Raw genomic sequence first — 25,707 nt, 5'->3', positions numbered from 1 at the left:
TTGTGAAAATCTGATTTACGGTAACATTCACTTATTCCAGTCTAAAATGGTGTGGCTGATGTGTAAAATACTTTGCCATGGTTGTTCAAAGGAAAAAATGTCATTTAAACCATGAATTTTCAAATTTTGGTCATTTAAACCATGAATTTTGTTGTAGGCCATTTAAAACATCAACTTTTGTTGATTAGTTTTTTTAAACATGAAGTTTTGTTGACCAAGCCAAAAAAGACATGACGCTAAATCCGATAATTGACCTACTAACAGATATTACTATGCTGTTAATCACTCCATTAATAACAAAACGACGTTGTTTTAATGGAAGTTTTAATTCGAACTTTTAAATATCGGCCATTTAAACCATGAACTTTTAAATATCGGTCATCTAAACCATGAACTTGTAAATGTATGTCATATAAACCATGAACTTGTCCTGAGCGTTCGGTGAAAACTAGACAACCTGAAAATTTTGGTTATCGAAGCAAACTGGAAAAAAAGCCTAACCGTTCGTCGCAATTGATTTGGATAATCAGATTTTAGTTCAGTTCGGTAATCGGACCGGTTGGTTTATTAGAAACCACAGAAGTATATAAGCCTAACCGGTTAAACTATTTAACCCTAGTTTAGTTTTTCTCTTCTTTTTTCGGCTCTGTTTTATGATGCGATTCTGAAAAAAAGAAAGAAGAACATCAATTCATCCTTCTTTTTCGATCTTTGTCATGTATTTTGTGTTTTTTTGTATTTTTCTTGAGTCTTTTTCATTTATTAGGACACTACACTAGAGTTTGAAGGATTGATCATTTTGTTTTAGGACACTACATTAGAGTTTGAAAGATTGATCACATTTTCATCTATTATAGTTTAAATGACATAAATTTGAAGGTTCATTGTTTAAATGACATACATTTACAAGTTCATGGTTTAAATGGCCTATATTTAAAAGTTCATTGTTTAAATGACATTTTTTCAAGTTAAAACTTCCATTAAAATGACGTTGTTTTGTCAGTAACGGAGTGATTAACGGCATAGTAACGTCTGTTAGTAGTTCAATTATCGGATTTAACGTCATGTCTTTTTTGGCTTGGTCAACGAAACTTCATGTTTAAAAAAGCTAGTTAACAAAATTTGATGTTTTAAATGGCCTACAACAAAGTTCATGATTTAAATGGCCAAAATTTGAAAGTTCATGGTTTAAATGACATTTTCCCGTTGTTCAAATCTGTTATGGGTCGATTAAACACATCAAGAACGGATGGGAGCGTACGTATATATATACACTAGAAATAGGCATATTTATTTTAATTTTTATTAATTATGATATAACTTAAATTTAGAAATATATTTTTGAAATTAAAATTTTTAATGTGAAAATTTTATTTTTAAAATGTTTATTTGAAATGCTTAATGCTTGGACGCAAAATAAAATAAACAAAACATATCAGAATTTTTTTGATTGAAGTAATTAAATCTCTCAAAGTTTTGTTGTTTTGGATTTTATTATTTTGTGATAAATTGTTAGTTTCTTAGAGCATCTCCAACCCCAATTTATTTTAAAGTCAATAATTTGTTATAGAGTAATATTTACTCTAAAATAGAGTAAATGGTAGTAGTATTCTATATGCAACTTTACTTTTTTACACTAACTCTATTTTAGAGTATACTCTAAAATAGATTGATACATTGAGAAAAACTATGCTCTATTTTAGAGTAAAAAAAGAATATATATTGGAGATAATGCCAACGCAAATCCTTAGCCATCTTTTTGGATCTAAACATCGTCCTGAATATGTCCTTGATCGGAAAATACCTAAGGACCTATCTTGGAATCCTCTTCTTTTCCTCACCACTTTGCTTATCTATCTCCCATCTTGAAGCACTACATCTTGGGCAGCTTTCCATCTCACCAAACTGTTTCCTGTAGAAAATACAATCATTCTTGCACGCATGAATGGTATCATATCCAAACCCAAAAACCTTCAAGAATTTCTTGATTGCATCCGTAGACTTTGGCAGCACATTGCTTACGACAGCATGTCATGAGTTATCGTCAATAGCTGATCGAAGAAGTTCTCAGACAGTCCGCTCTTCACTTTTATATGGTAGAGGGCCATGATTGCAGAAACCTTGGTGTAATTAGAACATGTTGCATACAATGGAGTTTCAACATCTCTCAAACTCTTCCTAAATTCAAAGTCTCGAGTAGTTGCATCCTCCTCAGATTCTCCTAGGTTTGATTGTTGTGGACTGCCTTCATCAGCAAAATAAGCTGTCCTTAGCAAATCATAAGCTTCAGTTTCTGATATTGGAACACTATCCCACATTGCATCCTTTCTTTCACCATGCATATTCCAACACTTATTCCTCATGTACTTCTTATCCACCCTTAATCACCAGATGTTCCACTACTTTGTCTAAGAGTTGATGGGAAACATTGCGGCAATCGATGCACGGACAGATAATTTCAGTCACATTACCCATCTTCTTTGCTGAAGATGTAACAAAATTAGTTGCCCCTTCCACATATTCAAGGCTAGCCCTATATGTTTAATCAGAAAATTCAAAGTAAATATATCAATAATATTCAGAATCATATCATATGGAATATACAAAGTTCATATATATCAACAAATCATACCTTGTAAGCCAAAACCATGTCTTGTCCATATATCCCCAATATGATAACCATAGCTCCACCACAGTTCAAACGATAAGACACTCAAATAACTAGAACGAAAGTACATAAATAAAAAGTTCGAAAATAACAGCTTACAATGAAAATCAATCAGACCCAAAACCGTGATGCTTTTACCTAGTAAACGATAAGTAAAGATCCAGACAAAACTCAAACAATTCTAAAGTCTTAAACAGTTCTGAAATTTTACCTTTATCAGACAAAACTCAAAACAATTCTGAAGTTTCACTGACCTGCGAGCATTAAAAAACTGGATTAGTGTAGAAACAAAATGCTCAAAAAATACAGATATTGAGAGCTACGAGATCTAAGAGTGAGAGATCGACACATGCATAAACAGATAGATCTGAGAATGAGAGATCGACAAATAGATATACAGACAGATCTAAGAGTGAGAGATCAACACATGCATATATAGACAGATCTTAGAGTGAGAGATCGACACAAATATAAATCTTAGAGATTGAGAGTGATACAGAGGAAGAAATTATACTCACTTTGTCGCGACCAAATCATAGGGGCTGCGAGAATTCTGACGAGAGTAAGAGATCAAGACAAAGACAAAAACGAAGAAGAAGGAGAATTGATAAAGCGAGACAAAATTTAAGAGACCGAATGAGAAGAAGTTCAGAGAAAAACAAAAAATTGAAGAAGAAGGAGAAATGATTTTATAAATTACAATCTCTAACTTTCTATTTTTTCCTCCCAAATTTTTTTTCAAATCGCGGGCACTAAAAAAATAATTATTATAGCATTTATAACCTGACAATGCTATTATTAATCGATGCAACTAAGCGTGAAACCAATTTACTTTTGCCGCTCAAAATAAGATAGCATTTATTTTTAAAAAAATGCTGTTAAATATTAAGACAGAAGATAACTATAGCATAAGTAAACAAAACGTTATATTTCAGTGATATTAATACCCTGATTTTCTGTAGTGACTAAACAAAAAATACACCCATATATGTATATAATATTGAATGTATGTGTATGTATATATATGTATATATATTGACACCACGTACGTGTATATCTTTCACTATTTGTTTTGTAAAATTTGCTACATATACTTTCGGAAAATGGTTGGTCTATCACACTCTTTTATATTTCAGAAATCATACTACATACTACTACAAAGCTTGCTACACATGTATTTATAATTGCAAGGATTCCTTTAATATAATATGCTAGTAAAACCTTTATGAATTAATAAAGTCGGGACCATGATATTTTATTAATTTATAGAGGTTTTAATTTATTGATAAATTAATAATTATTAATTAATGAAGAGATTTTTCATTTTCATAATTTTGAACATTTTTAATTAATAATAAGATATTTTGTGATAATCCATATTTTCATTGAATTCTCTTAATTTAGAATTTCGGCTATTGTAATATGATTGATGTCAATAGTTTAGTAGATTATCTAATTGAAAATGATAAATGTTTAGAAGTTTAGAGTTTAAAAGAAATTGATGTTACTATCCTTCATGATAGAGTCCAAAAATATATTGAGGTATCTTTCGAACCAATTATACGTAAAGAAGCAAGTATCGCGTGAAAGACGCTCTATAATTTTTGGATGCAATTTGAAAAGACAACACAATTTTTTTTTTTTTTGATGCAATGAGAAATATTTTAGATAGGTTCCAACAAGAATTCAAATTCAAGAATAGAAAAACACCAATAAAACCATATTTCACTAAATGTTTTTAGATATATATATATATATATACATATATATTTAGTTTATATCATTATTAATTTATGATATTGATGGGATCATATTTTTACAAAGGATTTCAAAAAAAAAGTATTATCTTATTATTTTATCGAATTGTGTCATTTTTTACACCGGTCCAACTCGGGACTGCAAAAAATTATTAATTTATAGCGAATATTAATTTATAGAGGGTTTTTTTCCGTGTATAAATACAATAAAAACACAATATGTTTCTCTCCAGTGCTTACACATCAACATTTTGGTGAAATATAAAGCTGACACATCAGCTTATTTGTTTATTAATGAAAATATTTCATTAATACAGTTTATATCTCTTAGCCAATAATAATTATTTCCTGTTCCACATCAGCATTTCTAGATTTGTAGGAACTAACACATCATTTAAATTGTGTACCAATTAAATTATGAGAAATAATAAACATCATCAATATTTTGGAAAACAAAAGTTTAAATTTATAGCCTAAATTTAAACTAAATTAATAAATCATTTACAACTTTCAAAAATATAATAATATCAACTAAATATATTAATCATTGTATGTCGTATCAATATTTTCCAAAAACAAAAATTTAAAATTATAGCTTAAATTTAAAATAAATTAATAAATCATTTATAACTTTTAAAAATATACTAATGTTAACCAAGTATAATAATAAAATCAATTCAACATAAGTATCATATTAGTAAAGTATAATATTAGTAAAATAGAAATATAATACAAATAAAATAATAATATAATAGAAATAGATTATAAATTAAGATTAACTACGAATAACACAAAACAAAACTATGTATGTGTATATTGACTTACATGGAATTATTATCAAACAAAAAACACAATTGGATTCAAAAAAAAGAACAAAAAAAAGAAATAAATAACTTATCTCAGAACAAAAAAGCTATATAAAAATTATCTGATTAAATTTGTATAAACTACAAAAATAATACACCATAAAATCAAGCTACACTAATATATCTCCCACAACAATTAAATAAAATAAACTTTGAGATTAGTGTTGATAGTGATTTTATATATAAGAACACCAACTAACGATAAATTGAACAATATTTAAGTTCCAGAATTGAAAGTTTTATATTTTAGTTTAAAATCAGTGACTTAAAAATTACTTTGACAGTGAAGTGACTTTAGTGCATTGGCAGGAGGTAAGTCCATTTGTAGAAGGCACCATCACACCCGGGATCGAGTCCTGGTTCCTATGAATGTAGGAATTTGGCTAATAGGCCGGCCAGTTGTGGCCCAGTGGTTGAAAAAAAAAATTACTTTGACAATCAATCTAATTGTTAAGCTATTCAATAATTTGATATATCTAAAAATAATTACAAATAATTACAAATAGTATCGAGTGTAACCTAGTGATCACTAATAGTCGTTCTCTAAATTAATGTTATAGAAACATGCATTTGTCATTTGTGATAGATACTCTAAAAAAGTGATAGTTATAACAGGGGAGAGATATCATTTAAACAATAAAAAAAAAATCACATACACCATTCCGTAAATAAAAAAAACACCATGACTGTTTAACTTTTCACTCTGATGTTAAATCAAACCACAGTATTCGAGAGAATGCACCAGGAATTTTTGTCTCTTCATCTTGGTCAAAATGTTACTTTTTTTACAAATAGTAAAATTTGCTACACTTTTTGTCATTTATTTTTGACAAAATTTGATCCCTTCTTTTTCTGTTTTCCTTCTTAGCATCGTTTCGTGTTGGGAATCTTCAAACAGTTGTGTTATCAATAATTATCAATTTATAGCTAAACAAAATATATATTTTTTAAAAATATTGAACGTATATATGTGTGTATATATCAGTGTTCAAGAAAGCGCTAGGCGGTATCTACATGGTGATCTAACGCCTAGCGCCTAGAACGTTTAGTCAAGACCTAGACGGTTTAGACGTTTACAACATAAAACATTATATATATATAATTATATTAAAATATATGTTATAAAAATAAAAAATTTATAAATTATAAACAACAGTAAGAAAAATACATTTATTTAAGTTATATTAACAACATATAAATGTTTATAATTACGTATATAGATATAAAACATAATAATTTAATTATATATAATTTAAAAATCAAAAATAACTATTAAAATAAAATGTATGTAATTTTAAGCGGGTTAGGCGGTCATCTAGGCGTCTGCTGAGCGCCTAACGCCTAAACAGCGCCTAGACGGCTACCTAGACCGCTTTCTTGAACACTGGTATATATATATATATATATATATATCAATTACAAGAAAATAATTGGTACTGTGATTTTGAATATAAGTGGGGGAATACTTGAGATTCGTAGCGTGTATGGGTTTCTTGTCCGTGACATTTCAGAATTCGTCAGACAGAGACAAAGACGCAACTCTGTATTTTTTTCTGTCTTATTACATTTCAAACTTTTTACACCTATCTATTAGTCTATACTCTATACACATACCCATTTATTTATATAGTTCACTATTATTTTCCTAGAAACTAAAACTATACAAATAATGAAGCTCTTGAGTCTTTGTAGCACAAAAGTCGCAACAACGTTGGATATCTTGATAAATGTTTAGGAAATTTGAACGATACTCTCACCCAAATGAGGATTATTAGAGTTGTCTGATTATTTGATAATCGAGCTTATTTGATTTGCTGTAAGATAAGAGGACACTTGTAGTTTAGGAGTATATATGTAGCTTTTAGTGGTTGAACCAAGGACCTTCCAAAGGAGACTGTGCTATAGGTTCTGAGTTCATGTGTCGCCACTAGAAAAAAATACTAGTTTACTCGCTCTACCATACTCGAGAGGATTACTGACTTTATATGACCATTTATGACTTTTCATAACCTTTTGTAACTTTGCACGATAATTTCAGCTAAATACATGTTTCCATTTTTGTTATATTTATAAAAAAAAACATGATGAACTATTTTTTGAAATCCACATCTTCTTGAGTTCTATTATGACGTTGATACAATGATAAATTTTGTTCATGAACCTAAACATAAGTTAAATAACAAATGGACCTTTTCACAAAGTCTAGACTCAAGAAGACTCATGCATAAGAATTTATCGTTCTTGACAATCATCTACTAACTAGTTCGTGACCTATATAACCTCGCAGCTCCTCCCTATATTAAATTGTTATTGCTCTAGGAGACAAGCTAGTACGACAACCTCTAAAAAAAACCCATCACACCGTGGTCATACCCACAAGGTCAGGTCATTGTTTAGCTTCTTCAAAAATGGCAATTTTTTTCTTGTTTCTTTCTTTTGTACTACAAAATAAATATACTCAGATGATTGTCCACATGTCGTCAAATGGTTGGCCAAAAAAAAATCATGCCATCATATTATTATTTTTCAGGATTTGGTTATAATAAAAGAAGACTTTTGGTTTTTTTTTTTTTTTAAATTTCAGTATGGAACAAAAACCAATAAGAAGTTGGAACTGAGAAACGGACTACAGATGAAGCTGGATTCCCCAAAAACGAGAAACAGAAACCTCGAACCTTTCACCTTATTGTCAATGTTCGTTTTTCGGAACCACATTTTACGCTTCTAATATCTGAGAAACCTTTTTTTAAAAAAAAAAAATTACTTTTAGTTTTAAAAGAAATCTGAAAAATCTTATAACCCTACAATAATTATCCGAATAAATATTAAGTTCAGATCAATTCGGTTATTGAAGTAGTCCAATTAGGTTTTGTATTTATAATTCGTAAAAATATTTGGTTTCAGTTTGGTTCTCAGTTTTAGTAGTTTGATATATATATTTTTGCGGATTTTGGTTAGACAGTTTTTCAAAAAACAAATTCAAATTTTATTTAGAAAATCAACTTTATTTGTTCATAGCTTTTTTGTTCAAAAAAAAAAATGTTCATAGCTTCTAAATCAGATACTTTGGTTTATTTTGGTGATACGGTTTGGAATTTCCGGTTGATCGGTTTTTGAAAATTTATACCAATATAATTATCCGAACAAAATATTTGATCCAGGAGGCAATGGGTGGGAGCGTTGCGGCGGCCACTCTAAATCTGATTAGCTCTCAACTCTAGATCTGATTAGATCTCATTTAGCATTAGATTTTTTCTCTTGCTGTTCATTAGATCTTAGTGATCTCGGTTACTTGTTTTCCCCAAGATTCGTTGTTATAGTTGTCTCAAGATCAGATCTGCTTGATACTGAGTGCTGCTTTTAGCTCCAAGGGCCATTCACGATGAATAGACCACGAAAGAAGAAGGAGATGTCCCTTATGGAGGAATTAAGGGAGCGAAACCTACTGTCCGAAGGGGAAATAGTGGAAGTCCCAGATCTGGCAAACAACGATTTGATTGAAGAGAACTCGATGAGCATTATAGTCAGATGTCTGAACCCTACAGTTCATAAGGTAGGAGGGTTAGTCAAAGCGTTGCCATCAATTTGGGGTATGGAGGATAGAGTTCGAGGACGAGGAGTGGGAGATAATAAGGTACAGTTCATATTTGAAGCAGAAGCAGATCTTTACCATGTACTGTTCCGAGGACCCTGGTTCGTGAATGGATGGATTGTTTCACTGGATCAATGGAAGCCCAATCCGAGTCCAGACTTCCTAAACAAAATCCTCTTCTGGGTTCTCATAAGGAATCTCCCAATTCACCTTCTCAAAGGACAAGCAGTAGAAAGTATTATTGAACCAAAAGGCCAGATAGAGGCGGTGGAACTTCATGCGAAAAACTCCTCTTCGTTGGAGAATGTGCGAGCCAAAGCATGGTTTAAGGCAGATGAGCCCTTAGACATTGTTAAAACTGTCAAGTTCTCTTCGGGAGAAGTGGTTAAAGTAGAGCTGGAGTACGAAAAATTGTTGAAAGTATGCTTCTCGTGTTTGAAGCTTACACATGATCAGACTAGCTGTCCTTTGCAGATATCACAGCGTTCTACACAGAAAAGAGGTACTAGGAAGGAATAAAGTAAGGATGCCAATCAGACTAAAAGTAAAGGTAAAGGGGTCATGACAGTAGAAGCCAGTGATCATGCAGTAGCCTCAAAGAGGTCGTTTGAGTCTCAGTCGGCACAGTCGGAACCTCTAGAGAAGAAGAAGCAAGCTAAGGAGCGACTACAGTGGCCTCAAAAGAATACTCAAGGAGGTAGTCTCGAGTTGTACAAGAATGGCGGCCAAAGGAGATAGTGGTATGACATAATGAGAACCAGCTCATGACAGAAAACGCTTCAAAAAGCTCTGGAGAATCCACTTTCACGCCTTCGAAGAAACGGAGATTGGACAACAATAGTGAGAGGCAAAATAAGAAAGCTCGCCTGGGTGACTCTGGCTCCTCGACTCTGACCCAATCAGTCTTAGAAAGACTTGGCAATGTAGGTGAAACCCTCACGAGACCAACTACGAGAGATTCCTCTGAAAACAGGAAGACAAATCCTCCATCGGTTTTTGAAAGATTGGGCTCCCAAGCCTCTAGTTCCAGCCCAAAACTAGGAACCTCTACTTCAGCTTCTGAACATTCTGCTCTTGGAGCAGCTCTTTTCGTGAATCATTCTGCTTTTATAGCAGCTAAGACTCCGGTTAGTAAACTTGGAGAAAATTTGAAAGAAGGGTTGATGGTTAATTCCAATCCTTCGAAATCAATATGAGATTACTGAGCTGGAACTGTCAAGGGGTGGGGAATACCCCTACAGTTCGACACCTGAGTGAAATACGAGGTCGGTATTTCCCGGAGGTAATATTCCTCTGTGAGACCAAAAACAAGAGAGGTTACTTGGAAAATGTAGTTAACCATTTTGGTTACTTTGCCTTACACACGATGGAGCCAATTCGGAATAGCGGTGGCCTAGCATTGATGTGGAAGGATTCAGTTACAGTGAAGGTACTTCAGTCAGATAAGAGATTGATAGATGCTTTTATTACTTAGCAAGGAAAAGAATTCCATTTGACTTGTATTTATGGGGAGCCGATTCAAAATGAAAGAGGCGAATTGTGGGATAGGCTTTCCCGGATTGGAGTAACTAGACGAGAACCATGGTTAATGACAGGAGATTTTAATGAACTGGTCGATCCTTCGGAGAAATTGGGTGGGCCAATCCGAAAGGACGCATCATGTAAAGAATTTAGAACGATGCTGTCAGGTTGTGGAATGTGGGAGATAAAACATAGTGGCTACCAATTTTCATGGTATGGAAACAGAAATGATCAGTTGGTACAGTGTAGATTGGACAGAACAGTTGAAAACCAGCTTTGGATGGAATTGTTTCCTCAAGCTCAAGCGATGTACCTCTAGAAAGCTAGCTCGGACCACAGTCCTTTAATTACATGTATGTTGGGAGAACAAAGGAAGGAATGGGCTGGGTTCAAGTATGATCATAGATGGGGATCACGGGAAGGATTTAACGAACTCATCACAAACTTCTGGAAGGACATAGAGAATACAGATCAGCGAACTATGATGGAGAAGATTGCAGACTGTCGGAGGAGTATTTCACGCTGGAAGAGAGACAATCAACCTAACTTTGCAAAAAGGATACAAGATCTGTATTGTCAAATTGATTTAGCTACTCGCCAGCATCCAATACGAAGAGATGAGATTAATAAGCTCAAGTTTGAGTTGAATTTGGAGTATCACAAAGAAGAACAATTTTGGAAAGATAAAAGCCGATTATTATGGCTCAACAATGGGGATAAGAACACTAAGTTCTTCCAGGCAGCAACGAAGAACAGAAGAGCTCAGAATAGAATCCAAAAGCTGGTAGAGGAGGATGAAAATGAATGGTTTGCAGACAAGGATCTAGGGAGAGTAGCAGAAAAATATTTCAAGCTTCTCTTCACTTCAGAGGATGTTGGTCATCAGATTGGTGATAAGATAGGCGCAGGTAGCCGAATCTCTCAAGCTCAAAATGAACAATTACTAGAGCCAATATCCATATAGGAAGTTAGGAGAGCTGTTTTTCAAATTAATGAGAGCTGTTTTTCAAATTAGTCCGACCAAGAGTCCAGATCCTGATGGAATGACAAGACATTTCTACCAACAACATTGGAGTGTAATGGGAGACCAACTCACTGAGATGGTTAGGGATTTCTTCAGGACAGGAATAATGGAGACGGAGATGAATAAAACCAATATATGTCTGATCCCTAAGAAGCACAAATCGGTGAAGCTTGCTGAGTATAGGCCAATAAGTCTTAGTAATGTCATTTACAAGATCATAGCAAAAGTGATGGCCAATCGTCTCAAGAAGGTGTTTCCAGTGGTGGTGTCGGATACTCAGGCAGCGTTCATTAAAGGAAGACTTATCTCTGACAATATCCTAGTTGCCCATGAGCTTATCCATGCACTCAGCTCTAACAACAAGTGCTTTGCGGAATTCATTGCGATGAAGACAGACATTTCTAAGGCATTTGATAGGGTTGAATGGTCCTTTCTACAAGATTCTTTGATATTACTAGGCTTCTCAGATAAATGGATTAGCCTAATCATGAGCTGTGTTGGATCAGTCCACTATCAGGTATTGATTAATGGCACTCCTTTTGGTGATATTAATCCAACAAGAGGCTTAACACAGGGAGATCCACTGTCTCCATACTTTTTTGTTTTATGTTCGAAAATGCTGGTCAGGATGCTAAAGCAAGCCAAGAATGAAGAAATGATCACTGGACTGAAAGTTGCAAGAGGAGCCCCACCTGTGTCCCATTTACTATTTGCTGATGATAACATCTTCTACTGTCAGGAGAAAGATGAGGAGATACAACACTTGATTAGCATACTGGAGGAGTACAGTATTGCCTCTGGTCAGAGGATTAATTACCAAAAGTCAAGTCTCTATTTTGAAAAGCAAATTCCTATGGAAAGAAGAGCAATCATCAAAAGCTTGACTGGGATATCAGAGGAAGGGGGTGAAAGATTTTATTTGGGATTGCCTGAAGCATTCGGAGGTTCAAAGGTTAACAGTTTGAGCTACATCAAAGAGCGATTCAATCAGAAGATCTCAGGCTGGCAACACAACTTCCTCTTTCCTGGAGGGAAGGAGATCCTCCTCAAGGCGGTAGCAATGGCATTACCGACGCATACAATGGCTTGTTTTAAGCTTTCTCAAGCGATTTGTCAACATATGGCTTTGATCATGGCTGGATTCTGGTGGAAAACTAAGAAAGATTCTAGAGGAATGCATTGGAAGTCTTGGGACCAACTGAGTAAGCCGAAACAAGAGGGTGAATTAGGATTTAAGGATATTGAAGCTTTCAATATTGCTTTGCTAGGGAAGCAGCTCTGGAGGATGTTAACCAAACCGAACACTTTGATGGTGAGAGTCTTCAAAGAGTAGGTACTTCAGTAAATCCAACCCTCTTCAGGCGAAACTAGGCTCACGACCCTCTTTTGCCTGGCGGAGCATACTGGAAGCTCAGGAACTCATAAAGCAGAGAGCGAGAATGGTAGTAAGGGATGGTGAGACAATAGATATTTGGCAGACTCAGTGGCTTCACTCAAAACCAGCTAGGGGAGTTCAGAGAGTCAATCAGTGGCCTCTCATTTATATGAAACGGTGTCCTTGCTATCAAAAGTTAGTGACCTTCTGATTGAGACAAGAAGAGAGTGGCGGAGAGACATTCTGGAAATATTATTCTCAGAAGAAGATATGGGACTGATTGAGGATCTTCGCCCAGGAGGACTTAACAGATACGATGGATATACATGGGATTATGCTCGAACTGGGATCTACTCAGTCAAATCAGGGTACTGGGTACTTACTCAAATTATCCAAGTCAGAAAACATCCTCAAGAAATCACTAAACCTAGCCTAAATCCTCTGATTTATCAAGTATGGAGAACGGAAACGATCCCTAAAGTCCAGCATTTTCTATGGAAATGTTTGACTAACTGCATCTCCGTGTCTAAGAACTTGTCTTATCGACATTTGACTAGGGATAATGGTTGTTCAAGATGTCCTAATATAGAAGAATCCATCAATCATCTCCTATTTCAATGTACTTATGCTCGACAGGTGTGGGCGCTCTCTCCTATACCTGCTCCTCCAAGTGGAAGCTGGACAGAATCAATCTATACAAATATGTACCATGTCATGAATATTAAGGATCAACATCCTCAGATTGAAGGATTGGATAAAAATGTTCCTTGGTTACTATGGAGACTATGGAAAGTGAGGAATGAATATATTTTCAAAGGGATGGTTCTGGACACTCTGGACACAGTGAGGAGAGCACTGGAGGATGCAGAGGAGTGGAGCTTGAGGAAAGATCAAGAAGGACCGACCAGACGTCAGTCCATCCTGGGAGTGAGACAATTTGTGAAATGGAAGCCCCCACCGAGAGACTAGGTCAAATGTAATACTGATGGGGCTTGGCATACTGAGGGTACTCGGAGTGGCATTGGTTGGGTTCTTCGGAATCATTGTGGAGAGGTCTTATGGTTGGGAGCGCAAGCTGTTAGAGGAGCCAAATCAGCTTTAGAAGTTGAATTAGAAGCGATACGTATGGCGGTAATGATGATGGCTCGACTGAATTACAAGCAAGTCATTTTTGAGTCAGATTCATTGACGGTTGTTAACTTGCTGAATAACAATGAACACTGGCCTGCATTTGCTCCTATACTTCAAGACATCAAAGGTTTGCTTCCAACTTTTAAAGATTTTAACATTGTGTATTCTCCAAGAGTCTGTAATAGTGTGACTGATAGAGTAGCAAAGGAGTCTCTTTCTTTTCAGAATTATGATCCTAAGTTATACTCTTTAGAGCCAATATGGGTTATGCATTTTGTAATGGTGGATAAACCAAGTGTATCATGATTTGGTGAATGGAAAAGTTGATGTTGAGAAAAAAAAATATATTTGATTCATGTCGGTTCAGTTATCATTCTTTTAATCTGGTTACAATCCGTACACATACATTTTGGTTTGATACAGTTATCAATTTCTAGAATAATTTTATTATATTTTCGTAATTTACTTTGGTTAGACAAATACTATAGTATACTTTTAAAATTCGGGAAAAATGTCGAAAAAATTATGAACTTTCAAATTTGGGAAGAAAAAAACATGAACTTTCGAAATGTTATTTAAATCCCAAACTTTCCGTTGACTTTTCAATAAAATAGCTAAGTTTCATTGACCCATCCATTTAAGGCATCACGTTAAATGTCTGTTAAAATCACAATAGCGGAGCTAACTTCCGTTAACACTAAAACGACGTCGTTTTTTAAAAAATAAACCTTAAAAAAAAATTGGTATTCGAACCCGTTACCTTAAAAAAGTTTTCCATGTAGCCATATCCAACTGAGCTACATTGTTTAGTTAACCAATAAAGAAACGCATAAAGTGATATTGTTACTCAAAAACTTTAAATCAAAAGCACTAAACCATTTCTCGTTTTAGTGTTAACGGAAATTAGTTCCGCTATTGTAATTTTAATAAAAATTTAATGTGAAGCCTTAAATGGCTGGGTCAATTAAACTTAGCTATTTTATTGAAAAATCAACGGAAAATTTGAGATTTAAATGATATTTTGAAAGTTCATGTTTTTTTCTTTCGAAATTTGAAAGTTGATGATTTGTTTGACATTCTTTTCTTTAAAATTCAGTGAACCGATTCAATAACCGACCCCGTCTGGACGTCTAAAATACATAGTAATAAAGAAAAAGAAAAAAAAAAAACAATTTGATCTTTTGCCTATATGTTTCTCTTTCTTTTTCGCCTCGAGAAGCTCTTTAAACTTTCTCTAGTCCTACTTGTATCAGCTACTTAACCTTTTGTGCGCATGCTTCTCTCTCTCTTCTGTAACAATCTCTCTCGAGCCCCTTTCACCGCCAGTGAGTGACAACAGAAGAGAATCACAGTACTTATAATTTTTTTACACAACAAGTCTCTGTCTCTCTCTCTCTCTAATCTCCTCCCCTTCATCTCTCTTTCAATCACTTCTCGTCACTATCGTTTTGCTTTTGTCTCCTTTCACTTTTTTATTCATTCTAACTCCTCTCCCCCAAGTCCCAATTGCGAATATTACCCGTTGAGTTCTCAATTCTTGACTCAAAAAACTTTTTCCTTTCCTTCTTCCTAAAAAGCTATAAATGTAATGATTCTTCAGTTTCTTTCTTCTTCCACTGTACCATTTGTCGTTTTCTTCATTTCCAACTGTCTTCTTTCTTTCCTTAATCTCGTAACTAAAAGCTATATTGATAATGTTGTATTGGTGTTGTTGTACATTCATCATCTCACTGAGAGATTCCCCAAAATTCACAAAAGCTGAGTGACTTTTTCTATTAAAGAATCATTATTTTGTTCTTTTTTTTCTGTGTGTCTTTGCTTCGTTCTTGATTTTATGATAAAAGTCTTGGGATTTTGAGGCAATGTGTCTCCTTCATTACAGTGTTTGAGATCTCTCTGAACTTTTGTGGGTTTGTTAGGGTTTCTTTGTTTATAGTCTTCTTGATGACGGGTGAGTTACAGGAGACCACGGCGCCGTGTGCGGCCATAACTGAGAAACGGCCTAGTCGTCTCGGTGGCTGCGTCGGTGTTTTCTTTCAGCTCTTTGATTGGAACCGAAGATTTGCTAAAAAGAAGCTCTTCTCTCGCAAAACCCTCCTTCCTGGTTTGTCTCTCTCTCTCTCTCACTGTCTCTTTGTCTCTCTGTTTCTCTGCTCTGGTTCTGTCTCTCTCTCTTTCTCTGTCTCAGGTTGTGTCTGAAAATGGATGTTCTTGAGTTAGTGTGTGTATTGAACAAGTTTATGTCTGTGGCAGGGAAACAAGTTTCCAAGCGGTTTGGAGGCAATGACAAAATACTCAAATCTAAGCTAAATCTGGTGAATGTTTCTCACTTTTGTCAAAAGTTTATATCTTTTAGTTTGATTGAGTTGTTTACAGCGAACTAATACTACTGTTGATTGAACTGATTGATAGATTGATGATGAGAACAGAGGAAGTTTTCCAAATCGGAATGAAGTTGGGGAGATTAAAAAGCATGATATGAGATCTCCTAGTTTAGTAGCACGTTTAATGGGGCTTGAATCAATGCCATCTAATCATAGAGACAAAGGGAAGAGTAAGAAGAAACTGAAGATTCAAGATAACGATAGATGTGATTTGTTTGGTGGGTTAGGAGAAGATGATGAAGAAGAAGAGAATGGTTTTGATAAGTTAAGACCACAAAAGATGCAAAGAACAGCAGGAGTTTGTGATAGGCGTGTTGCGGTTAAGAAGTTTGGTTCTGAAGCGTTGCAGATTAAGAACGTTTTGACTCGAGTTAGGAAACATCATCAGTATAATAATAGCAGTCATCATCAGCATCAGAAACTTGCTTCACCTGTTAGAAGCCCGAGGCTTAATAGGAGGAGTTCTAGGTTAATTGATGCTGCTACTAGGATTTTGGAACCTGGGAAGAGAAATGCCAAATGCGCTATTGCTTATCCTGGTTCTTCAGGTGTTAGAAGATGTGACAATGCAGCGAAAGAACTAGCTGAAGTTGTTGTTTTACCTGAGTTTCAACGTGGTTATTATAACAATAGTGTTGCTTCTTGTAAAGCATGTGGTAGCAGTTTGGTTGATGTGAATGGTTCAAGTTCTGTAGCTGAAGAAACAGTAAAGAACATGCCATGTGTGTCTGAATCATCTCCTTTTCAACGGAGTAAAAGAAATGTGTTTTGGAGAAATGAAGAATCATCATCTGTCTCTCTTCCTGCTAAAGACAATACACTACACCGCTCCCGATATGATTTCAGTGGGAAGGTGTTGCAGAGGGAAAGGTTTCCTCCAGAAGCTAGATGTTTTACCTTACAAAGCAAAAGAGGTTGTTCTTTACCTGCAAATGCAATAAACTGTAAAGAGAAGGACTTTATAGCCATGAGTAGAGCTTCACCTAGTAGGAATCATCACTCTGATTTGAAGCTCCAGAAAAAATTTGCTGAGGAGTCTTGTAATAGATCAGGATTAAGTAGTCCAGCGCGGAAGAGAAGACTAGCTTGCGATAGTGGTCACGAACGAGGAAGTAGCTTTATGAGTCCATTGCAGAGAAGATCAGATGGTGAGAGCTCTTGTGCATGTAGTAATGTCCCCAACGGTAGCAATGAAACAGCATTTTCTCCATTGAAACCTGGTTGTTCCCCTCGTAGAAACTATAGCCAAGGATGTAGAAGCAATGAGAGGAAACGTGTTCCACATCAGATGGGGGAAAGAAGTCCAAGAACATTGTTTACGAGGCCACATCTTGATGTAGGTACTCTGGGGATGATTCAGCAAAAGTTGAAAGACTTGGCTTCTCAAGAAGATGATGATAATGCTGTGGGAGGAAGTGCTTTGCCCAATAAACCAGCATCTTTGATCCTCCATGAATTGCTATCTTCTTTAGCTTTGGAGCAGCGGTATAATAGAGATATCGATATGCCTTACGCAGACACAGCATATCGGGTACGTGTATTGATCTGCAAGGACTTTACATTCTAGTAATTCTCATCTTTTATTCATAATGCTTCTTGTTTTGCTGCAGAGGAAATGCAAAACAACATACAGTGAATACACGAGCCCAGGTTCTGTACTTGATGCATCTTTCTCCAATGAGAGTTGCTTTTCTAATAGTTTTGACAATATCTCAGGTACGAAATTGATTTCTGCAAAGAAAAAGTCTAGTTCTTGTATTTGAAACCTGAAACTGGTGTTATGATTTGTAGTTCCAGGACAGATGAGGCTACCTCTAGAGGTTACAGAACCTGATTGGGACATTCTTGAAGACTCTGCGACTTCATTCAAGAACTCAGAAAGCGGTAGTAATTATCAAGTGCTCGCCAATCTTGTCAGCCATATCTCAAACGTCCTGCGCTGTTTAAGCAACACGGGTCTCATTCTAACGCAGCAGAGATTCACAGTTGCAAGAGAAGTCATAATCCACACTGAGCTATTGGTTGGTACTACAACTACACAAGAATACATCATCGGTCCAGAACTCTTCGATGAACTCATGATCTACGCAGCTCGTTCTGATCATCTAGTCAATCTCCCTGGACTAACCGGAGGGTTCCTTGTGGATGCTATGATTGAACACTTGGAAACAAGAAACATTTCTTGTGGAGGATTAAAGCCTTTGATTGCTAAACCTGACGAGTTGATACGTAGTGTTCTTGAAGAAGTTCCAAAGTGGGGAAGTTTGGCTCGGATTAGTACGGATGACGTTATTGGTATCGAGATGGAGAAATGGATGGATGTTGAAACCCATTTATTTGGAGTCGAATCAGAGATTGCTTATGAAATACTTAAGTGTTTGGTGGGAGAGTTAACAACTGATCTCTTCTAGAACCAACAACGATCTATTGTTTCGTCAAAATAGTATGTGTAATTTCACCATTCGTTATGCTATCCAACGATACTGATCAATGTATGTTTTTTTTTTAGCTTTTCTGATAACTACGCAAAGTTGTATCATTGTTCCCGTGTTTATACAAACTGAAGATGTTCCTCTTCTAACAAAACAATGATTGGTTCCAAAAACCAAAGCTTTTTTATATATCTGAATCTGAACAGAGATGTGGATTCACTTCCCTAATACAAATCTTCAATCTCACAACCAAAAAATCTGAAAAAGGACTAATCTTTCATCAATCAAAACCCACAAAAGAATAGAGAAATCGTAGAAAGACAGAAAACCAAACTTTAAGCCACAAATGTTAAGATTTTTGGACACAAACAAGAACAGAAGAATCAGTAAATTTGTCTGTAACCTAGAATAGTCCGACCACCACCACCAATTGATTTCCTTCCTCCGCCGCCAATCGATTTCCTTCCTCCTCCGCCGCCGCCGTTAATGGCAGAAGCAGCAGCCATGGAAACTTTCTTAAGATCTTCAACAGTCGCGTAGCTTTTACGCATCATCATCCCAATACCTTTCTTCTCACCAGCACTCGCTGAGACACTTCCTCTCAACGCAGATCCGGCGAAAACGGCGGCGTTTCGACTCTTAACCGGCGGTGGAGTAAGCTCTGTTCTCCGAGGAAGCAAATTCGAATTAACCGGTCTACGATTCTCTTTACGAATCATAACAGAGAAATCAGGAACCGATTGAGCCAACGAAGAAGACGACGACGTCGTTGCTGCTTTCCTCTGATTCAAACTCGGATTAAACCCAAACCTCGTCGTCTTCTTCTCCGGCAAAACCCTGATTTCGTCATCTTCTCTTAACCCAAATCTAATTTGCTCTTCTTTCAGAATCTTCTCGAAGTCTCGTTTCATCCGAAGCTTCGATTCTCGTAGCCTCGCGTACTCTCCGTACCTAGGTCCTCTCTCGAATCCGTAATCGCCGTTATCAACCAAAAGCTTGAGTTTTTGTTGCGTTCCGGACATTGTATCGATAGAAAACAACAGAGGTTCCATACTAGGGTTTGAGATTGTGTCGTCCATCGCTTGGGTTCGTCTTCTTCCTCACAAAGTTTGAAACTTTTTATCAAATTGAAATTTGCTTTTTTTGATTCGTAACGGTCTGATTGAAAACAAAGAGGAGAGGCTCCTAAATGTTTTGTTGTACTGACGATTTTACCCTTTCTAAACGGTCTTATTTTAATTGATCGTTGACCGGATCGGTTTAAAGAAATAATTATGCATATTTGGTACACAATAATTTGATTTGGTTTAGTTGAACTTGTTAGAAAATCAGTATATAAAAAAATATCCACCGAAGAAAGCAAAAATTCTATTATATATAGAGAGAGCCGTGCAAAATTCGGTTTTCTTTTTGTTTAGTTGGTTAACATATGTGTTTCAAATTCAGGATTTAGCTATTAACATATGTGTTTCAAATTCAAGATTTAACTATTAATCTTTTACCTCTCATTTTCACATTTTCTCATTCTCTTTCACTTCTCTCATTTTCTTCTATAATACCTTAAATCATTTTTCGTTTGTTTGTTTTCAATTTTAAAATATAATTATTAAATTTTAATGTTAAATTTTAATTTTAGATACTACATGATATATTTTACATTGTTCTTATTTTAAAAAATTCATCTCTATTATCTATATTGGATTATCATCTCTATTGTTATATTTCATATGTATTGTAAGAGTTTGAACCACTAATACCACCAGATTCACTACCATCTGGAACCTAAAAACAATTTTATTCTATCAGTTCACGTGATCCCAAAGCATATCAACAAGTAAGCCGCTTGAAATAGAGTAAACATCGCCATTGTTTTAAACAGAACCGTTTCAACAAAGTACTAAGTACCTTTTTGGAGACCTTCTTCTTTGGTATTTTTATCTTTGGTACTTTCTTCTTCGTTGGGACCTTCGTCTTTGAATCCTTTGTTGATTCCTTTTCGGCGGAAATTTTAATGACTTCAGCAAAAATTATCACTCGCGGAACATCTTAAGATTCTATTCTCGAAGCCAACTCTCTCTCGCGCAACTCTATATCTTTCAGGACGGCCACACAAAAAATCCTAAATAAAAAATTGCTTTTCTTTAGTTTTAATAATAGGCCTGAAAAATTGATGGACCTCTTTTTGGATGGATGTCTAATATTTCTTTCTTTATTTTGTATGTATTATCTATTAAAAAAGCCATATATCTCATTGGTATAAAAAATTCTGAAATTTATATTTTAATAAAAACATTTTTATATGTTATTGCTAATAAAAAGACAATATTTTATTTTAACAAAATTTTGAAAATCTAATAAAAATTATTATGTATATAACCAAGCATTGTGTAGAATACCTAGTCAAATCGAAACAAAAAACCCAACGGAGCAAAACGGACCTTTAGGTTTTTTTTTTTTTTTTGGTCAAACAGACCTTTATTAGAATTAGAGATGTAATATTTGGGGTTTGACACATAAAACCGCGTGGCGTTTTCAGAACAAAACAACGTCTTGTTTCCCTCATTCTAAGTAACAGACAACACGCAGTTTCTGTTTCTCTATCAGATTTCTGTTTCTTCTGTTCTTCATTCATTTCATGTTTTGGTTTTCGTATCTCAAGGTACGTTCCATTTCATTCTCAAAATGGTTTTAGTATCGATCTTTAAGTAGATCTTTAGTCTTAGGTTTGTGTCGATCCTCGTCTCTCAGGAGGAATGATATAAAAGAGACCCTAATTGCTGTAATGTAACTAGAACCTTAACCTAGATCTAGATGGGAACCGAAGTGTACCGTGATGTTTAGGTCAGAGAACCCAATTTGTGGAAATCAATTGCGTTGATTTGATAGGAACCCTAATTTCTGGGTGAAATTGAATTGTGTGTAGTATGATTTTGAGTAGCATTGATTATAGAAACGAGATGGGTTTTTGTAATTTTAGGTCACAGAGCCTAATTTATGGATTTGATTTTTTAAAAAACCTAACATTGGGGTGAAATCGATTGCGAGTGAGTGGTCTGTGTTTTGAGTTTTGCAGTGAGAGAGAGATGGGTTTCATAATGGAATTTGCGGAGAATTTGGTGCTAAGGTTAATGGAGAATCCAGAGAATAGAGACAGGAAAGCAAGGGAACACATATATGAGATGCATGAGAGGTGCAAGAAGATTAAGGAGATGTGGGCGTTACCTATTCGTCCTTATGGATTCTGGACGTTTGAGCGTCACAATGCTCAGCTTCGTTGGGATCCTCAGATCAGTCAGGTTGCTGGTCGAAGGGATCCTTATGATGATCTCCTTCAGGACAACTACACTCCTCCTTCTTCGTCGTCTTCAGACTAATCAAACAATGGTGAGTTTCTTCTATGCTTTTGTCTCTCGGTTGGTAGAGGAATTTGTGTTGGTTTAATATATGACTTAACGAATCCTTGGATCACCAGCATAGTGACGAGTTTGTACATCTTTTCTCCTTCACATTTGTTCTTAGAATTTGTGGTCTTACTTGGTACTTATCGACAGTTTTGTCTCTGTCAATAGAGGATTGTGTGTTGGTTGATATATGATTATACTTCATCTTCAGACTAATCAAAAAGTTTCTTATATGCTTTTGTCTCGGTTGGTAGAGGGATTTGTGTTGGTTTGATGTATTGAACCTTTGAGAGTCTAAGCTATATTGATATATGATTTTACTTCTTAGGTTGTTAGAAATGGTGTGAATATTAGTGTTTGCACTCGCTTTCAAATTGAGGGTCTAAGCGGTATTGATGATGGGTTGGTAGATGTTTTCTGTTGGTCTTTGCTTTACGTTCATAGTTACCTGGAGCAAAGTATATATTGTTCTTCTGATGATTCTATACGCCTCTTGTACTTAAAACATATTTGCTTGGAATCTGCAGTGCTTTCCTCCTTACAGTTTCAAGTTCATTAATGTCTCCTCTAAGCACAACTAGAATTAGCTGCTGTGTGAGAAGTTGAAACTCAGTTTTTGACCTGTTTGTTTTGTCTAGTCTTTGTTTGCATATGTCTGTTATGCTCTCTGGATTGATGGATGCAAATGTCTGTTTTCAAGCTATTTTTCTCAGTATTGTGTGCCCTTTGTTTCCATTTGTTCATCAGGGAGCTTGGTACAAACTCAAATAATAGCTCAAAGACTCGTTTACGAATGAGAGAGGAATACTTGTTGGCGTTTTTAGTAAAGTTGTTTTGATTGTCCATCTTTGATATGAAATAATAATTTCTGAAATATGATCAATATGAAGTTTTGTTGCTGAAAATCTCTTCTGGTTTTAAATGATAGAAACGCACACATCACATTTTTCACACTACCAAGAAATGAGACACTTAACCAAGTTTTGTGATCGAACAAAAAGGAAAAGCAGAGGTCCTAAGATCATTTAAATACGTAACCAAATCCAACAAACCAAACTCTCTAAAGGCAACAACCAAATCACAACGAAACACTTGTACTTAGTCGCAGCAAAGTTAAACGCAGCTTTGGGACCACCGGTACAAGCCTCTTTCACAAAGCTCTGAGCTTTCTCTGTTGCCTTGTAGATCAATACAAGTGCTTGAGTCACCACTTGCTTAGCAATCGGAGTAGCATGCTTCTCAAACTTCTACGGTGCTTCACCAACCTAGAAAAAGTAAATAAAGGTTAGAGACTTAGAGTTAGGACTTTAGCAATACAAATTCGGTTTACTTTTGGTTTACATATGTGTTTTAAATTCAGCTATAAAACTACAAAATTAAGATGTTTACACTAAACCTATTAAAATGGTAAATTTACTTTTCAATTGAAAAAGGAAACAATTTAAACCTAGGAAAACAATTTTTACTTATTTTGTTAATGAAAAATACCGATTAGGGGATTATCAGGAAAAAAAGGAAATAAAAATCGATGGTTTTTAATCAAACCAGCCTTGGTTCGGTCTCAGGAGACTTTTGAGTGTAATTAGAAAAAAAAAAAAGGAAAACAATTTTACTCAAGTCGTTTTAATTACTTATTACTTATTAGTGGAGTCAGAAAATGGAAAACAACTAGGATTAATTAGAAGCTGAGTTTCTTCAGGCTAAAGTCTCTATATATATATATGATTAGAATCACATTCATTCTTTTGCAAACACGCAAAAAAAAAAATCTCAGAGTTGTCTCGTTCTCGTTTTTTGTGAAATTGAGAAAGCACATCATAATAATGGGTGGGTGGGTTGAAGAGGAAGATTGGTATAGCGAAGATAGAGAGTAATTAAAGATCCACGAGCTTTGTCTTCTCTCCGACGCATATATTGCGATTTTAGCGACTCCAGTTTCTTCTAATTCACACGCCACTTTCTACTCTTTTGACTACTTGTCGACAGTGTTGTTTCAGCTTTCCTCGCGGATCAAACTCCTCCTCGGGATGATGATCAAAAGTTAGAGTTTTGGTGGGAAGACAAGAGTCTCGCCGATTCAGAGAATGCGGAAGAATTGGGTACCGCGATTGATTTAATGACGAAGATGTTACACGATCTGAAGGAGTTGCAAAAGAAGCAAAGAGATCGTGTGAACGTGGAGGAGAAGGAGAAGGAGAAGGGTGGTTCACACGTAAGTCATCAGCAGCAAACCCTAGATCATCAACCCTGTTCTTCAAGTCTGTGCGTTGAAGTAGATGATGTATCTGTGAATGTACAAGGGTTTTACAACAACAACACTGAAGAACAACAAACCCTAGCGGTTTCTGCCTACAACAGCAATTTAGTTGGGATCTTCATTGAAGAGCTTGATGTTGATGCTCAAATCTTTGATAGTGAGACGGAATCTGAAGTTCTATGGAACAATTTGGAGATGAATGATTTAACTGTGAATCTCCAATGGTTTCAAAACAATACTGATGAAGAACAAACCCTAGCGAATGACGACGGTTTACATGAGAGCTTTGATGGGTGCAATCAAGAGTTTGATGTTGATCAATTATTTGATTTTGTGACGAAACCTGAAGATCTATGGAAGGATATGGAGATGCATGATGACTGTCTCTATTGATTTGGGATATTGATCGAACTAAAACCGGTCGCTTAGCCTTAGCATTATTTTGCTTGTATGTTTGGAATGTCTTTGAACAACTTTGTTTGTCTTGTATGTATGACATTTATATCATATCTATCTAACTATATAAAGTTTCATTCATTAGAACTTGAGCAAAATAGCTTCTTAACAAAATTGTAAAAACCTTTTATGTCGTTACTGTTTATATCATTCAATTCATTGTTGGTATAAATGTTTTGTTTTGTGGCTATGTCTGAAATTTCATACTTGCAATGCATAATTGCCTGGAGCAAAGCATATTGTTCATCTGATGAGTTTGTACGCCTCTTCTACTACTGATGTGTTTGGTTGGAATCTGTCGCCGTCTTTTCCTCCTTTTAGCATAACTAAAACTAGAATAGCTGGCTGTGTAAGAGAAGTTGTAACTCAATTTTGACCTGTTTGTTTTGTCTGCGCACAGGAAGATGCATTAGATGCTCTCTGGATGAATGGATGGATGGATGCATATGTCTGTTTTCAAGTTATTTTTCTCAGTATTGTACTCTCTTTGTTTCCATTTGTAACCAAGAGGTAATTTACATATGTAACCAAACTAAACTCTCTCCAAAGGGCAACAACCAAATCACACAATCCTAATCCGAATCAGAGGATAACTCATTTCCATTAGTAGTGGCAGTAGTTTCTCCTTTCTTCTTCTTCTGCTCTGCATCTTCTTTCTCATAAGCCTTCACAATATCATCAATAGGTACAACATTGTCTTTTGTTTTTGAGAGAACAATGCTTTTAAGCAAAACCCATTTGGAGATGGATCACTGATGTTACTTTCTCTTGGTTTCATTACAGGGATCTTGAGCTTCACAATCTCTTGATGGACCGGAAAACAAATGACCCTCAAAATAGCAG

The 25,707-nt window shown here is 35.4% G+C and overlaps 4 protein-coding genes across 6 annotated transcripts; 3 read left to right on the top strand and 1 right to left on the bottom strand.

The window, feature by feature from the left end:
• Nucleotides 15,181–18,857, top strand: LOC104701299. The gene is made up of 5 exons (XM_010416948.2): nucleotides 15,181–16,038; nucleotides 16,188–16,249; nucleotides 16,347–17,849; nucleotides 17,929–18,034; nucleotides 18,110–18,857. Exons 1-5 carry the CDS (start codon nucleotides 15,879–15,881, stop codon nucleotides 18,727–18,729), a joined length of 2,451 nt encoding a protein of 816 aa, XP_010415250.1. The 5' UTR covers nucleotides 15,181–15,878; the 3' UTR covers nucleotides 18,730–18,857.
• LOC104701298 lies at nucleotides 18,911–20,286 on the bottom strand. The gene has a single exon (XM_010416947.2). The coding sequence runs from the start codon at nucleotides 19,827–19,829 to the stop codon at nucleotides 19,134–19,136; it is 696 nt and encodes a 231-aa protein (XP_010415249.1). The 5' UTR covers nucleotides 19,830–20,286; the 3' UTR covers nucleotides 18,911–19,133.
• Nucleotides 21,314–23,058, top strand: LOC104701297. Of its 3 annotated transcripts, none has more exons than XM_010416946.2 (3): nucleotides 21,314–21,409; nucleotides 21,824–22,134; nucleotides 22,899–23,058. In XM_010416946.2, exon 2 carries the CDS (start codon nucleotides 21,834–21,836, stop codon nucleotides 22,122–22,124), a length of 291 nt encoding a protein of 96 aa, XP_010415248.1. In that variant the 5' UTR covers nucleotides 21,314–21,409; nucleotides 21,824–21,833; the 3' UTR covers nucleotides 22,125–22,134; nucleotides 22,899–23,058. The 3 variants fall into 3 exon arrangements, with proteins under 3 accessions (XP_010415248.1, XP_019083217.1, XP_019083218.1); XM_019227672.1 differs by lacking the exon at nucleotides 22,899–23,058 and adding an exon at nucleotides 22,723–22,746; XM_019227673.1 differs by lacking the exon at nucleotides 22,899–23,058 and adding an exon at nucleotides 22,679–22,700.
• LOC104701296 (agamous-like MADS-box protein AGL97) lies at nucleotides 23,932–24,838 on the top strand. Its single transcript, XM_010416945.2, has one exon. The coding sequence runs from the start codon at nucleotides 24,268–24,270 to the stop codon at nucleotides 24,799–24,801; it is 534 nt and encodes a 177-aa protein (XP_010415247.1). The 5' UTR covers nucleotides 23,932–24,267; the 3' UTR covers nucleotides 24,802–24,838.

This window comes from Camelina sativa, chromosome 7 (assembly GCF_000633955.1).
Source record: "Camelina sativa cultivar DH55 chromosome 7, Cs, whole genome shotgun sequence".
Classification (NCBI taxonomy): Eukaryota; Viridiplantae; Streptophyta; class Magnoliopsida; order Brassicales; family Brassicaceae; genus Camelina; species Camelina sativa.
The sequence above is the reverse complement of the archived record's forward strand: the minus strand, read 5'-3'. Positions and strand labels throughout refer to the sequence as shown.